The following is a 16,655-nucleotide window of genomic DNA, read 5'->3' on the forward strand; positions in this document are numbered from 1 at the left end:
GTGATTTTCACGCACCTCGCACGGACCTATGTTAGTCTATGGGGCCGTGCAGACTGTCCGTGAGTTTCACGCAGCGTGTCTGCTGCGTAAAACTCACGACATGTCCGATATTTGTGCATTGTTCTCGCATCACGCACCCATTGAAGTCAATGGGTGCGTGAAAATCACGCGCAGCACATGGAAGCACTTCCGTGTCACGCGCGTGATTCGCGCAACAGCAGTAACACTATGAATGTAAACAGAAAAGCACCACGTGCTACAGCTCAAAAGCACCAGGATGAAAATATTTAACTTTAGAATTATATAGTCTTTATAAATATAAATAAGACACAATTTGTATCTTTATTTTTTGAGCATTAGGCTATGTTCACACCACGCCGCAAAACTCGTCAAAAACGGCCCGAAAATGCCTCCCATTGATTTCATTGTGAGGCGGAGGCGTCTTTTTCCCCCGGACGGTAAAACCATCTCGCGGGAGAAAGAAGGGACATGCCCTATCTTCGGGCGTTTACGCCTCTGACTTCCCATTGACATAAATTGGAGGCAGAGAAAACGTATTTCGCGGCGTTTTATGCCCGCGGCGCTCAATGGCCGCAGGCGATAAAACGCAGCGAAAATCGTCGTGCAGGGAGAGGAAAATCTGCCTCAAACTTCCAAAAGGAATTTTGAGGCAGAAATTCCGCCTGCAAAAAACTCTGTATGAACATAGCCTTAGGCTATGTTCACACGGAGTATTTTGGGGGAGGAATATCTGCCTCAAAGTTCCAAACGGAATTTTGAGGCAGATATTCCTCCCCCAAAATACTCCGTGTGAACAGCAATTATCGCGCCGTTTTTCGCCCGCGGCCATTGAGCGCCGCGGGCATAAAACAGCGAGATATACGCTTTCTCCTGCCTCCCATTGAAGTCAATGGGAGGTCGGAGGCGGAAGCGCCCGAAGATAGGGCATGTCGCTTCTTTTTCCCGCGAGGAAGTTTTACTGCTCGCGGGAAAAAGACGCCGACGCCTCCCATTGAAATCAATGGGAGGCGTTCTCGGGCCGTTTCTGCCGAGTTTTGCGACGCGGTTTCCGCGTCAAAAAACTCGGCAAAAGACCCCTTGTGAACATAGCCTTAGGTTAACTGATTATAGACACAAATCACATAGAAATGTGAGAAAGGCAAAACATAAATAGATATGTGAGAAACAAAAGGAACAATTATTATTAGATTTACGGCAAAAAGGGTGTGTAATTTTGGCATACACTTGTATTTCACCGACATTTTTGACTTCCTTCACTTTACACCACGCCCGCCACGTTCTAATAAAGGTGTATGACTTATCAACAGGAGGTGTTGCTAACTGCGGCCCAATAAATTTACTATAATTAAATGTAGATAATGGCACAAATCTATGCCAGCTCATTTCTGGCGCACGGAAGGCAAGAGCTAAGTCTAGTTTATTAAGAGACGTGCGCCTCTTAATAAATTTAGGGTATTTTACTCCAACGTTCTTGAGATTAAGACTAATGTAAAAAAAAAAGCCAGTATTAATAAATTCCTTCAAAAGTGTTTTTGATATAAAATAACGTACCACTTGACTAATAAAAAAATTACTGTAAAGGATCTGCCAGACACAGCTTCTGTGTCAACGCCCATAGGTAATCAGTCTGCACCTGCTTCTATGTCTGTTAGAATGACTCCATCTTCCACCACTCAGGATGGCAGGCTTAGGAGTGGGAGAGCCTATCACAGCCTGGCCAGACGGAGTTAGCTCCCGCCCTCTGTCTATTTATACCTGCCTTTCCTGTTCCTCCTTTGCTTGTGATTCTTCTCTGCTGGTTTCCTGGCCCTGCTGCAGCTTCTTGAACTACTGACCCTCTGCTTGTTATTGACCTTGGCTTTACTGACCACTCTTCTGCTCTGCGTTTTGTACCTCGCTAATCTCCTGGTTTGACTCGGCTCGTTCACCTCGCTTGTTGCTCACGGTGTTCCCGTGGGCAACTTCCCCATTTCCCCGTCTTCTTTGTACCCTTGTCTGTTTGTCTGTCGTGCACCTATCGAGTGTAGGGACCGTCACCCAGTTGTACCCCGTCGCCTAGGGCGGGTCGTTGCAAGTAGGCAGGGACTGAGTGGCGGGTAGATTAGGGCTCACCTGTCTGTCTTCTTACCCCATCATTACAATTACACTACTAAATGCAATGGAGAGATTTATCAGTGAGTAGCCATTGTTTTCCTGGGTTCACGGTGACTTGTGGTTGTGTGTCATCTGCGCTAAAACTGCAGGACAACCACAACATAACTGAAATGGTTTTCCTTGGCAAATATTTTGGATATTTTACAACTGTTACAACATTGTTTGTCTTTTTTATTTTTTTTTGCCATTTTGGTTGGGCCTAAAACTTGAAACTGGCTAACTTTACATTTGGTTGAGATGGTGCAGCACAAAACACAGTACTAAAAAGCAAAATGCAACAGAAACCTCATGTGTACGCCAGCACCTTTCTTCTAAAGAAACAGTATTATGAAACATTACTGTCACTGCTTTTATGGAAAATTGATTGACATGAAAGTGTTTTCCCCTTTCTTGTCAATATGTTACGTTGCGGTTGCGGTTGACACTACAAAACATAATAGACAGAGCATACTAATTTAAACAACAAAAACAAATACAGCAAGCCTTAAAGATCTTCATAAATAATTCACTTCTATTGCACACTGGCCACCAGGGGCATTATTGTCCGCACAACAACAATTACAGTATTTAACCTCACTGGCTATGATTTCTTAGAAATAATTTTGAATGTGAGGAGAGTCTATAAAATGCTTATGAGAATTGTCAACTTAATGAAAACTCTGTTTCTTGTCCATGAAGATTGTGGATCTAGGTACCTCACTGTACATAATGTGCATATCTATGCAGTATCGGATTGGCCCATCTGAGTACCAGAGGATCCTATAATGGGCCAAAGTTCTGACACGATAATAGGAATCTACAATAATAAGGTCCAGCAGAAAACAGCACAATTTGAAGGCAATCACTAGCTACAAGGGACTATTTTTGTGAATTTATTCTCAGATAACCTCTGAGACTTTATGAATTATATGACCTTTGTGTAATGATGAAAATTAATAAAAGTGGACATGCATATGTTCCATATAGATTAACAGTGTGCCCTCAGAATATTTCCTCTGGTGGACCCAAGATACAATGTGCGACATTGTATCTTTGTGCATGGTCAAGTACACTAAGGATCCAAATTCACTATTTCACATGAACCTATCCATGGTGACCTTCACTTTAAGGGCTTATCCAGGATTTCAAAATTGATGGCCTATCCTTAGGATACTGAAAACAGATAAAAAACACGGCGCCAGAAACTGCAAAATAACGATATAAAGCCCCAGGGGCAAAGGATGGTAAACTGCTCACCTAGGAAGGTGGACACCGGTTAAGATGTCATAAAGGTAGGGGAGCTGCTGCCAGGTCCAAACACAAACAAACCAAGTTTGTTGTCGAGAAATAGTATATCCAAGAGAGAAAATGGGACCAAATTGCGGCGCTGCTCAGGAAGGACGTCAGATGAAAGAGGATGTAATAAATAGAATTTATTGATAATGGAGTAGGCTACGCGTTTCGACGCCGGACCGGCGTCTTCATCAGGCCAATGTGTACAATACAATAAAAGCTCCTTTATATGCATGAGGGAATTTAACAACAAGATGAAAAAAACCGCCAAAACGGCGGGTCAAAGGTCACACACAGCGTTTGTCAAATGTAAACAAACAGATTCTAAAAGTTACATAAAACTATACAAATGTAATAACATGATATAAACCATTTGATAAATATATTAAATATATTCAATATATTACAACCTATCTTAAACAAGAAAAACATAAGATGAATTTTTGTAAGGAAAAGGAGAAACTAAGGGATGGCCGGTGATATGCAGAGTTGGAACGCAAAGCGGTTCACCACAATGGGTTGAGCCGCAGGGTGGACCGCAAACAAAAGGGGTCGATTTGTGAATGAATGGACTGGAAAACAACAGGGGGTTGGTGAGTCACATGAGGTGTAGGAGAGGACTGTCGTCACAATGTTGGATCGCAAAAGCGACAGGAAAGGAGCAACGGGAGAGAGGAGCCGGTGGCACGCAAATGTTGGAACGCAAACAGTTCAACGTAGGGGAGTGAGCCGCAAGGTGGACCGCAAACAAACGGAGTTGATTTATAAATGAATGGACTAGACATCAATGGGTCACATGGGGTAAGGAAATAAGAACCGCCGTTGTGATGTTAAAACGCAGGATTAGAAGGGCGAAAGAACCGGAACACAGTGAGTATTTAAAAGTTTTCCAAACCACTTAAAAGGATGATGATGGGAGAGTGTATTGCGGACCGTAATATTATAAAATTAGTATAAAAATTGGTAAAAAAGTTGGTATAAGAACTTGATATGTCGGTTGATTATTTAGAAAAAACATGAGGATGAGATAATATGTATGTATATATATATAACCACATTTCCGCAAAATGCAATTTGCGGAAAATGCAGTAATGAAGGGAGACAACCATGAAATTACCATGGGGAAGGGATACCATAGGGAATTTGGAGGAAATATATATATGTATGCGTTGGGAAAAAAGATAGGGACAAGAGTATCTTAATCTAGGGACGTTTCTATGAGATCATTAAGGCCATTTGGGTGCAGGGTTTCCAGTTTGAAGATCCAGAAATTCTCTCTCTGTTTGAGTTTAGTAAACCTATTAGGGGTATCCGCAGGAATCTGTTCGATCGGGGTAACAATTAAATCAGTAAAACTACAATTATGTTTGAGAGCACAATGGCGTGACACACTTTGTTTTAAAAAACCTTGCTTGACATTGAATCTATGCTTGTTGATTCGGTTTCTTAACGTTTGGGTGGTGCGACCTACATACTGTAGGTTGCATGTACACTGTAAGAGGTACACAACGTAAGTACTGCCACAGTCTAAATGGCTTTGAATGGGATAATACATATTGGTTTTTAGAGAATGAAATTGCGTGGATTTCTTTGCAATATTATTACAGCACAAACATCTAGCATGTTTACATGAAAAAGAGCCATTTTGTGTTGAAGAATTCAGGACTGTCTTATTGTTATTATGTAGCCTGCTAGGGGCTAGTAGATTTTTCAAAGTTTTAGATCTTCTAAAAGTGATTAGGGGTTTCGCGGGGAGTAATGTTTTTAAAAAAGGATCGTTGGTTAAAACGTGCCAATGCTTTCTAAAAATGGACAAAATAATCTTGTTACTTTTATTAAATGAGGTGATGAAATTTACATTCTGTTTGTTAAATTTATTTTTTGTAGTTTTTTCACCATTGGTAGTATTAGACGGTATTGGTTCTTTAATGCATTCAGATTGGGTCATACTTCTTGCTCTTATCTCTGCACCCTTGATTAGGCTCCTGGGAAAACCTTTTTCTAGAAATCTTTTATTGAGAATCTTGCATTCTTTATTGAAACTAATATCATCAGAACAATTTTTTCTTATCCTCCGATATTGTCCAAACGGGACATTTTTTAGCCAAGGTGTGTGGTGTGCACTTGTAAAATCCAGATAACTATTTACATCCACACTCTTAAAATGGGTACTGGTGGAAAAAAGGTTCCCATTATTTTTAATTGTTATGTCCAAAAAATCAATGATAGTAGCTGAATAAGTGTATGTAAAAGTAAGGCCAAATGTATTTTTATTTAAATAATCAATAAAAGCTTTAGCAGCGGATGTGTCCCCTCTCCAGATAAAAAACAGATCATCGATGTACCGTTTATAGTAAATAATATGGTTTTTGAATATATGTTCATTCCAGATGAAAGAATCCTCAAAGGACCCCATGTAGAGGTTTGCATATGACGGTGCAAAACGAGTCCCCATTGCGCAACCCTTAATTTGTTTATAAAAAACGTCCTCAAAAGTAAAAGCATTATGTGTTAGAATAAAATCAATACAATCAATAAGAAAAGTCAATTGCCTATTTGGAATACGGGGATCTAGCGCAAGGAAAGAGGAAACAGCCTCCATACCTTGTGTGTGTGGGATGTTGGTATAAAGCGACGAAACATCTGCAGTAAGGAAACTCAAATCGGATAGTTTATATAAGGGTTGTAGTTGTAATAATTCTCTAATTAGCTGTGTTGAATCTTTTAGGTAAGAAGGTAATTTTAAAACCAAGGGTTGGAGATGAATATCGATATAATGTGATAGATTATTGGTTAAAGACCCTATCCCTGAAATAATGGGTCGGCCTGGGGGATTAGACAGATGTTTATGTATTTTTGGCAGATGGTACATGAAAGGGGTTGCAGGAAAAGGGACCGTTAGAAAAAGTTTTTCTTTTTTACATAACAGATCATCAGCAAAAGCAGAATCAATGAGGGATTTGTATTCTGTTTCGTATTTCGGAATGGGATTAGAACTTAATTTCTCATAAAATGATGTATCGGAAAGTAATCTTAAGGCTTCGTTAACATAGTCTAAACGGTCCTGTACCACGATACCTCCCCCTTTATCCGCGGATCGTATCACTATATTGTGATTTTTTTGTATATTTTTAAGCCCTTTACGTTGAGAGTAGGATAAATTGTCAGATGGTGGGATAAAATGTTCTAACGTTTTGAAATCGTTGCTTATTAAATTGGAAAATGTTTCAATTGCAGGGCCACGGTGATGGAGGGGGTAAAAATGGGATTTGGGCTGTACATTGGTCCTAACAGGCATGGAGATGTCTACTGGGAGAGAAGCCGTAAGGGCCGTGGGGGGGCAGATGGCAAAATGACGTAACAGAGTTATTTTGCGTAAAAATTTATTAAGGTCCATGAAAATCTCGAAGTCATCTGGAGATGAGGTGGGACAAAAGGACAGACCTTTGGAAAGTAGGCTTTGTTCATTGAGGTTAAACGTGTATTTGGAAAGGTTGAATATTTTTATTTTGTCAATCTGTATTTCCTCTTGGGTGAGAGGGGTAGGGTCCATGGAACGACCTCTACCCCCTCTGCAACCTCTAGGTCTGTTTCTAGTTTTCTTTTTGATGTTATTTTGTGTATTTTTTGAAAGTATGTACTGATGTTCTGAGATTTGGGGCTTTTGGGTAAGGGCAGAGTGGTAGGAAGATCCGGAGGCATGGTAGGTAGACAAGGAAGATATAAAAAAGGACTGAGGGGGATGGTTTGGTCAGGACAAGAGGAAAAGTCATCTAATAGTGGAACAGATGTGGAAGGGTCATGACTATGATGGACAAGGGATACAGGAGTGTGTTCAAAGGAAGATGAGAGGTTTGTGGAGCAAATTGTAAGATCCATAGAGTTGTTGAAAATAGAAAGATCCGAAACCGAGCCAGGGGGTGTATCTGGTAGAAGGTTGATTAATTTTAGATGTGCATCCAAATCGTGAGACTTGAATGCATACTGTGGGATGATGCCTAAAGACTTTGAACAAGATGATTGGTTTACCTGAGGTCCAAGAACATTATGAATGGAAATGGGTGGGCTTGCAATAATTTTTGGAGTGGTGGTGCCAATGGATGGTAAAGAGGGGCCAACCTTGGATATGTTTATGACGGGTAATCCTAAATTAACCTGAGAAGGCTTGAATGAGGGTTTTTTTGTGGATATGAAAGTGGACAGGTTTTTCTTAGATATTTTGGGAGAAATGATTGGAGGAAAATATTTGGTGGTCGTGGGACGTACAGAGGACCAATCTCCCAAGGCATTGTTTAAGTAGTCTTCCCTATCTCTTGTTAGTTTACGCATTTTTTTAGAAATGACATTTTTCTCAAAGATCTTTAAATGATCTAAGGTAGATGATTCAAGTTTATTAAAATCAGGATGTTGGAGGAAAGGTTCAAATTGGTCAATCAAACCTTCAATGGTGGTTGCAAGCGCTAGACACAATTCAGATCTTTTATAAACAAGACGATCAATAAAACCCAAACTACAGTGTTCGATGTAGTTAGACCAATTGATACTAAAGTCATTATCAGTAGGATAAGGTGAGTTGAACAAAAGTCTGAGGCCTCTCGGGGCCATCTTTTCAGAAATGTATAGGTTGAGAAAATAGCAATCGATGCTGTGGAAAGCTTCTTCCTTCAGTAAATCTTCCAGGCGCAGAAACAACTCTGTCATGGCTTTGGTTAGTTCCGGATTTATGGGGCTGATCAGAGATGTCACGTCGGCAATTTTTCCATTTGTATTCAGCATTTGTGTTAGTAGAGAGTCCCGGGATGACCCCCTCAGAGCGATCGATTCCAACATGATTGAACAATGTAGGATGGAAACCACAAAAAACCAAACGGGAATCCACAAGAATGGTAACAGGACAGTGAAGTATTGATGATTTTGTTCGGTGGTAAACAGAAGAATTGTAACGGCAGCCTGTGTGTGAGGTCCTACACAGTGGTGACTGTGTCCAAGGTAGGGATCCTCGATAACCCGAGACGAAACACCTGAGGACTTGGTGTAAAACGTCCGGCACAATGCACTGAAAACAGATAAAAAACACGGCGCCAGAAACTGCAAAATAACGATATAAAGCCCCAGGGGCAAAGGATGGTAAACTGCTCACCTAGGAAGGTGGACACCGGTTAAGATGTCATAAAGGTAGGGGAGCTGCTGCCAGGTCCAAACACAAACAAACCAAGTTTGTTGTCGAGAAATAGTATATCCAAGAGAGAAAATGGGACCAAATTGCGGCGCTGCTCAGGAAGGACGTCAGATGAAAGAGGATGTAATAAATAGAATTTATTGATAATGGAGTAGGCTACGCGTTTCGACGCCGGACCGGCGTCTTCATCAGGCCAATGTGTACAATACAATAAAAGCTCCTTTATATGCATGAGGGAATTTAACAACAAGATGAAAAAAAACGCCAAAACGGCGGGTCAAAGGTCACACACAGCGTTTGTCAAATGTAAACAAACAGATTCTAAAAGTTACATAAAACTATACAAATGTAATAACATGATATAAACCATTTGATAAATATATTAAATATATTCAATATATTACAACCTATCTTAAACAAGAAAAACATAAGATGAATTTTTGTAAGGAAAAGGAGAAACTAAGGGATGGCCGGTGATATGCAGAGTTGGAACGCAAAGCGGTTCACCACAATGGGTTGAGCCGCAGGGTGGACCGCAAACAAAAGGGGTCGATTTGTGAATGAATGGACTGGAAAACAACAGGGGGTTGGTGAGTCACATGAGGTGTAGGAGAGGACTGTCGTCACAATGTTGGATCGCAAAAGCGACAGGAAAGGAGCAACGGGAGAGAGGAGCCGGTGGCACGCAAATGTTGGAACGCAAACAGTTCAACGTAGGGGAGTGAGCCGCAAGGTGGACCGCAAACAAACGGAGTTGATTTATAAATGAATGGACTAGACATCAATGGGTCACATGGGGTAAGGAAATAAGAACCGCCGTTGTGATGTTAAAACGCAGGATTAGAAGGGCGAAAGAACCGGAACACAGTGAGTATTTAAAAGTTTTCCAAACCACTTAAAAGGATGATGATGGGAGAGTGTATTGCGGACCGTAATATTATAAAATTAGTATAAAAATTGGTAAAAAAGTTGGTATAAGAACTTGATATGTCGGTTGATTATTTAGAAAAAACATGAGGATGAGATAATATGTATGTATATATATATAACCACATTTCCGCAAAATGCAATTTGCGGAAAATGCAGTAATGAAGGGAGACAACCATGAAATTACCATGGGGAAGGGATACCATAGGGAATTTGGAGGAAATATATATATGTATGCGTTGGGAAAAAAGATAGGGACAAGAGTATCTTAATCTAGGGACGTTTCTATGAGATCATTAAGGCCATTTGGGTGCAGGGTTTCCAGTTTGAAGATCCAGAAATTCTCTCTCTGTTTGAGTTTAGTAAACCTATTAGGGGTATCCGCAGGAATCTGTTCGATCGGGGTAACAATTAAATCAGTAAAACTACAATTATGTTTGAGAGCACAATGGCGTGACACACTTTGTTTTAAAAAACCTTGCTTGACATTGAATCTATGCTTGTTGATTCGGTTTCTTAACGTTTGGGTGGTGCGACCTACATACTGTAGGTTGCATGTACACTGTAAGAGGTACACAACGTAAGTACTGCCACAGTCTAAATGGCTTTGAATGGGATAATACATATTGGTTTTTAGAGAATGAAATTGCGTGGATTTCTTTGCAATATTATTACAGCACAAACATCTAGCATGTTTACATGAAAAAGAGCCATTTTGTGTTGAAGAATTCATGACTGTCTTATTGTTATTATGTAGCCTGCTAGGGGCTAGTAGATTTTTCAAAGTTTTAGATCTTCTAAAAGTGATTAGGGGTTTCGCGGGGAGTAATGTTTTTAAAAAAGGATCGTTGGTTAAAACGTGCCAATGCTTTCTAAAAATGGACAAAATAATCTTGTTACTTTTATTAAATGAGGTGATGAAATTTACATTCTGTTTGTTAAATTTATTTTTTGTAGTTTTTTCACCATTGGTAGTATTAGACGGTATTGGTTCTTTAATGCATTCAGATTGGGTCATACTTCTTGCTCTTATCTCTGCACCCTTGATTAGGCTCCTGGGAAAACCTTTTTCTAGAAATCTTTTATTGAGAATCTTGCATTCTTTATTGAAACTAATATCATCAGAACAATTTTTTCTTATCCTCCGATATTGTCCAAACGGGACATTTTTTAGCCAAGGTGTGTGGTGTGCACTTGTAAAATCCAGATAACTATTTACATCCACACTCTTAAAATGGGTACTGGTGGAAAAAAGGTTCCCATTATTTTTAATTGTTATGTCCAAAAAATCAATGATAGTAGCTGAATAAGTGTATGTAAAAGTAAGGCCAAATGTATTTTTATTTAAATAATCAATAAAAGCTTTAGCAGCGGATGTGTCCCCTCTCCAGATAAAAAACAGATCATCGATGTACCGTTTATAGTAAATAATATGGTTTTTGAATATATGTTCATTCCAGATGAAAGAATCCTCAAAGGACCCCATGTAGAGGTTTGCATGTGACGGTGCAAAACGAGTCCCCATTGCGCAACCCTTAATTTGTTTATAAAAAACGTCCTCAAAAGTAAAAGCATTATGTGTTAGAATAAAATCAATACAATCAATAAGAAAAGTCAATTGCCTATTTGGAATACGGGGATCTAGCGCAAGGAAAGAGGAAACAGCCTCCATACCTTGTGTGTGTGGGATGTTGGTATAAAGCGACGAAACATCTGCAGTAAGGAAACTCAAATCGGATAGTTTATATAAGGGTTGTAGTTGTAATAATTCTCTAATTAGCTGTGTTGAATCTTTTAGGTAAGAAGGTAATTTTAAAACCAAGGGTTGGAGATGAATATCGATATAATGTGATAGATTATTGGTTAAAGACCCTATCCCTGAAATAATGGGTCGGCCTGGGGGATTAGACAGATGTTTATGTATTTTTGGCAGATGGTACATGAAAGGGGTTGCAGGAAAAGGGACCGTTAGAAAAAGTTTTTCTTTTTTACATAACAGATCATCAGCAAAAGCAGAATCAATGAGGGATTTGTATTCTGTTTCGTATTTCGGAATGGGATTAGAACTTAATTTCTCATAAAATGATGTATCGGAAAGTAATCTTAAGGCTTCGTTAACATAGTCTAAACGGTCCTGTACCACGATACCTCCCCCTTTATCCGCGGATCGTATCACTATATTGTGATTTTTTTGTATATTTTTAAGCCCTTTACGTTGAGAGTAGGATAAATTGTCAGATGGTGGGATAAAATGTTCTAACGTTTTGAAATCGTTGCTTATTGAATTGGAAAATGTTTCAATTGCAGGGCCACGGTGATGGAGGGGGTAAAAATGGGATTTGGGCTGTACATTGGTCCTAACAGGCATGGAGATGTCTACTGGGAGAGAAGCCGTAAGGGCCGTGGGGGGGCAGATGGCAAAATGACGTAACAGAGTTATTTTGCGTAAAAATTTATTAAGGTCCATGAAAATCTCGAAGTCATCTGGAGATGAGGTGGGACAAAAGGACAGACCTTTGGAAAGTAGGCTTTGTTCATTGAGGTTAAACGTGTATTTGGAAAGGTTGAATATTTTTATTTTGTCAATCTGTATTTCCTCTTGGGTGAGAGGGGTAGGGTCCATGGAACGACCTCTACCCCCTCTGCAACCTCTAGGTCTGTTTCTAGTTTTCTTTTTGATGTTATTTTGTGTATTTTTTGAAAGTATGTACTGATGTTCTGTTTCGTCGCTTTATACCAACATCCCACACACACAAGGTATGGAGGCTGTTTCCTCTTTCCTTGCGCTAGATCCCCGTATTCCAAATAGGCAATTGACTTTTCTTATTGATTGTATTGATTTTATTCTAACACATAATGCTTTTACTTTTGAGGACGTTTTTTATAAACAAATTAAGGGTTGCGCAATGGGGACTCGTTTTGCACCGTCATATGCAAACCTCTACATGGGGTCCTTTGAGGATTCTTTCATCTGGAATGAACATATATTCAAAAACCATATTATTTACTATAAACGGTACATCGATGATCTGTTTTTTATCTGGAGAGGGGACACATCCGCTGCTAAAGCTTTTATTGATTATTTAAATAAAAATACATTTGGCCTTACTTTTACATACACTTATTCAGCTACTATCATTGATTTTTTGGACATAACAATTAAAAATAATGGGAACCTTTTTTCCACCAGTACCCATTTTAAGAGTGTGGATGTAAATAGTTATCTGGATTTTACAAGTGCACACCACACACCTTGGCTAAAAAATGTCCCGTTTGGACAATATCGGAGGATAAGAAAAAATTGTTCTGATGATATTAGTTTCAATAAAGAATGCAAGATTCTCAATAAAAGATTTCTAGAAAAAGGTTTTCCCAGGAGCCTAATCAAGGGTGCAGAGATAAGAGCAAGAAGTATGACCCAATCTGAATGCATTAAAGAACCAATACCGTCTAATACTACCAATGGTGAAAAAACTACAAAAAATAAATTTAACAAACAGAATGTAAATTTCATCACCTCATTTAATAAAAGTAACAAGATTATTTTGTCCATTTTTAGAAAGCATTGGCACGTTTTAACCAACGATCCTTTTTTAAAAACATTACTCCCCGCGAAACCCCTAATCACTTTTAGAAGATCTAAAACTTTGAAAAATCTACTAGCCCCTAGCAGGCTACATAATAACAATAAGACAGTCATGAATTCTTCAACACAAAATGGCTCTTTTTCATGTAAACATGCTAGATGTTTGTGCTGTAATAATATTGCAAAGAAATCCACGCAATTTCATTCTCTAAAAACCAATATGTATTATCCCATTCAAAGCCATTTAGACTGTGGCAGTACTTACGTTGTGTACCTCTTACAGTGTACATGCAACCTACAGTATGTAGGTCGCACCACCCAAACGTTAAGAAACCGAATCAACAAGCATAGATTCAATGTCAAGCAAGGTTTTTTAAAACAAAGTGTGTCACGCCATTGTGCTCTCAAACATAATTGTAGTTTTACTGATTTAATTGTTACCCCGATCGAACAGATTCCTGCGGATACCCCTAATAGGTTTACTAAACTCAAACAGAGAGAGAATTTCTGGATCTTCAAACTGGAAACCCTGCACCCAAATGGCCTTAATGATCTCATAGAAACGTCCCTAGATTAAGATACTCTTGTCCCTATCTTTTTTCCCAACGCATACATATATATATTTCCTCCAAATTCCCTATGGTATCCCTTCCCCATGGTAATTTCATGGTTGTCTCCCTTCATTACTGCATTTTCCGCAAATTGCATTTTGCGGAAATGTGGTTATATATATATACATACATATTATCTCATCCTCATGTTTTTTCTAAATAATCAACCGACATATCAAGTTCTTATACCAACTTTTTTACCAATTTTTATACTAATTTTATAATATTACGGTCCGCAATACACTCTCCCATCATCATCCTTTTAAGTGGTTTGGAAAACTTTTAAATACTCACTGTGTTCCGGTTCTTTCGCCCTTCTAATCCTGCGTTTTAACATCACAACGGCGGTTCTTATTTCCTTACCCCATGTGACCCATTGATGTCTAGTCCATTCATTTATAAATCAACTCCGTTTGTTTGCGGTCCACCTTGCGGCTCACTCCCCTACGTTGAACTGTTTGCGTTCCAACATTTGCGTGCCACCGGCTCCTCTCTCCCGTTGCTCCTTTCCTGTCGCTTTTGCGATCCAACATTGTGACGACAGTCCTCTCCTACACCTCATGTGACTCACCAACCCCCTGTTGTTTTCCAGTCCATTCATTCACAAATCGACCCCTTTTGTTTGCGGTCCACCCTGCGGCTCAACCCATTGTGGTGAACCGCTTTGCGTTCCAACTCTGCATATCACCGGCCATCCCTTAGTTTCTCCTTTTCCTTACAAAAATTCATCTTATGTTTTTCTTGTTTAAGATAGGTTGTAATATATTGAATATATTTAATATATTTATCAAATGGTTTATATCATGTTATTACATTTGTATAGTTTTATGTAACTTTTAGAATCTGTTTGTTTACATTTGACAAACGCTGTGTGTGACCTTTGACCCGCCGTTTTGGCGGTTTTTTTCATCTTGTTGTTAAATTCCCTCATGCATATAAAGGAGCTTTTATTGTATTGTACACATTGGCCTGATGAAGACGCCGGTCCGGCGTCGAAACGCGTAGCCTACTCCATTATCAATAAATTCTATTTATTACATCCTCTTTCATCTGACGTCCTTCCTGAGCAGCGCCGCAATTTGGTCCCATTTTCTCTCTTGGATATACTATCCTTAGGATAGGCCATCAATATTAGGATGATGGGCAGTCCTGACGATCAGCTGTTTGAAGGGGCCGTGGCGCTCGAGCGAGCGCCTCAGCCTCTTCATTGTTAACCTCAGGTTTTAGGTTGTTCGTACTTGCACACGCCGTTACATTCGTAGCGTAGGTGCAAGGTATTGCAGCGCTGTCCCATATACTTGAGGAAAACAATGAAGATAAACATGGAAGAGGCTGCAGCACTCATTCAGGCTGCTTCAAACAGCTGATTGGTGTGGGTGCCAAGAGTCGGACCCCCACGATCTAACTTTGATGGCCTATGCTAAGGAATGGCCATCATTAATGAAATCCTTGATAACCCCTTTAAAAGGACTGTATGGACTGTACCCCATGCTAATACTAGTTATAGTCACTGTTTCCTACCTCCTGGATATAAAGGTAGTATCGACAAGGCTGGAGATGTCTGGTAGTAGCATATACACTGACATGATCCCCATTTGTATCTTTAAATTATATTTTTCCTTCTTAAGCTAATTATTCATCAGATTTTAGGTGGAAAACCATAAGTGTTTTTAGGCATAACAGGTAAAGACACAGAAGTGAAGCAGAAGATTTATATGTGGTTTAACATTTCTCATCGGTGGTGCTCTAAGTTCTGAAAACAATATTTATAAAAAAAACATACATTCCAGAAATTAGATTCCATATCTATGTAAACACAAAACGACATAAGTATACAATTCACATCACTTACCTTCTTCTGATTCTGAAAAATGTCGAAAATTTTCAACAAACCATGAACGGAAATCTGAAAGTCGTCGGGTCCTACCGATGCCAGGGCTTGTGTTAGCAGAAGTTGATAGCAGACTGGTGGCAGACTCTGATGACTCCACATTGTTTTGATCTTCTTCCACATCTGGGGTTACAGGTTCATCCACATTTTCATCATTACTGCTGTGTTCAGGTGCAGAAGTTTCATCTGTGCAAGTGTCTGAAATCTATATGCAAAATGAACAAATGTAAAGTAAGTGAATATACAGAAGCATGAGAGGTTAAATATTTTTTTTTATTATTGTTAAAGGAAAATTAACTTAAAGAGAACCTTTTACCTGCCCATACATGTGCAGCTGAATGCAGCATGTAATGGAGAGGGCTGCACAAACCCTCGGGCACTTTACATTTTTTTCCTACCCTTCTCCGTTATTTAGATATCAGTGCCGTTATATTTGGCGCCCGATATTTAAATAACCCCCTGAACTGTCAATGGGGAGTGTAATGGCAAGGAGGCGTGTTACTATGGCTGTGACACTGTCCAATCAGCTACGGACAGTGCCACAGCAAGAGCTGGAGAGAGGAGAGCGTGTGTGCACGCGCATGGGCAGCTCGGAGCTGTGCGCGCATGGGGCCGCACGCTCTCATTCACTCCTCAGCTCTCGGCAGACAAGTACAAGACTGTGATCTCTCGCGAGAGTTAGGGTATGTGCACACGATATCAACAATTACGGCTGAAATTACGGAGCTGCTTTCATCAGAAAACAGCTCCTGCATTTCAGACGTAATTGCTCGTACTCGCATTTTGTGAGGAGTCAATTACGGCCGTAATTTGGAGCTGTTCTTCATTGAAGTCAATGAAAAACGGCTCAAATTACGTCCCAAGAAGTGTCCTGCACTTCTTTGACGACGCTGTTATTTTACGCGCCTTTTATTTTACGGCGTCTTTTGACAGCGACGCGTAAAATTACAGGTCGTCTGCACAGTACGTCGGCAAACCCATTGAAATGAATGGGCAGATGTTTGCCGACGTATT

General features: G+C 39.7%; 1 protein-coding gene across 2 annotated transcripts in view; it reads right to left on the reverse strand.

The window, feature by feature from the left end:
- Positions 1-16,655, reverse strand: part of ARHGEF25 (Rho guanine nucleotide exchange factor 25) — a 418,106-nt gene that overhangs the window by 236,971 nt on the left and 164,480 nt on the right. For both annotated transcript variants that reach the window (XM_075851970.1, XM_075851969.1), the window contains exon 3: positions 15,603-15,846. In XM_075851970.1, the coding sequence (XP_075708085.1) occupies positions 15,603-15,846 (244 nt within the window). The remainder of the gene's footprint in view (positions 1-15,602; positions 15,847-16,655) is intronic.

This window comes from Rhinoderma darwinii, chromosome 2 (assembly GCF_050947455.1).
Source record: "Rhinoderma darwinii isolate aRhiDar2 chromosome 2, aRhiDar2.hap1, whole genome shotgun sequence".
Taxonomy (NCBI): domain Eukaryota; kingdom Metazoa; phylum Chordata; class Amphibia; order Anura; family Rhinodermatidae; genus Rhinoderma; species Rhinoderma darwinii.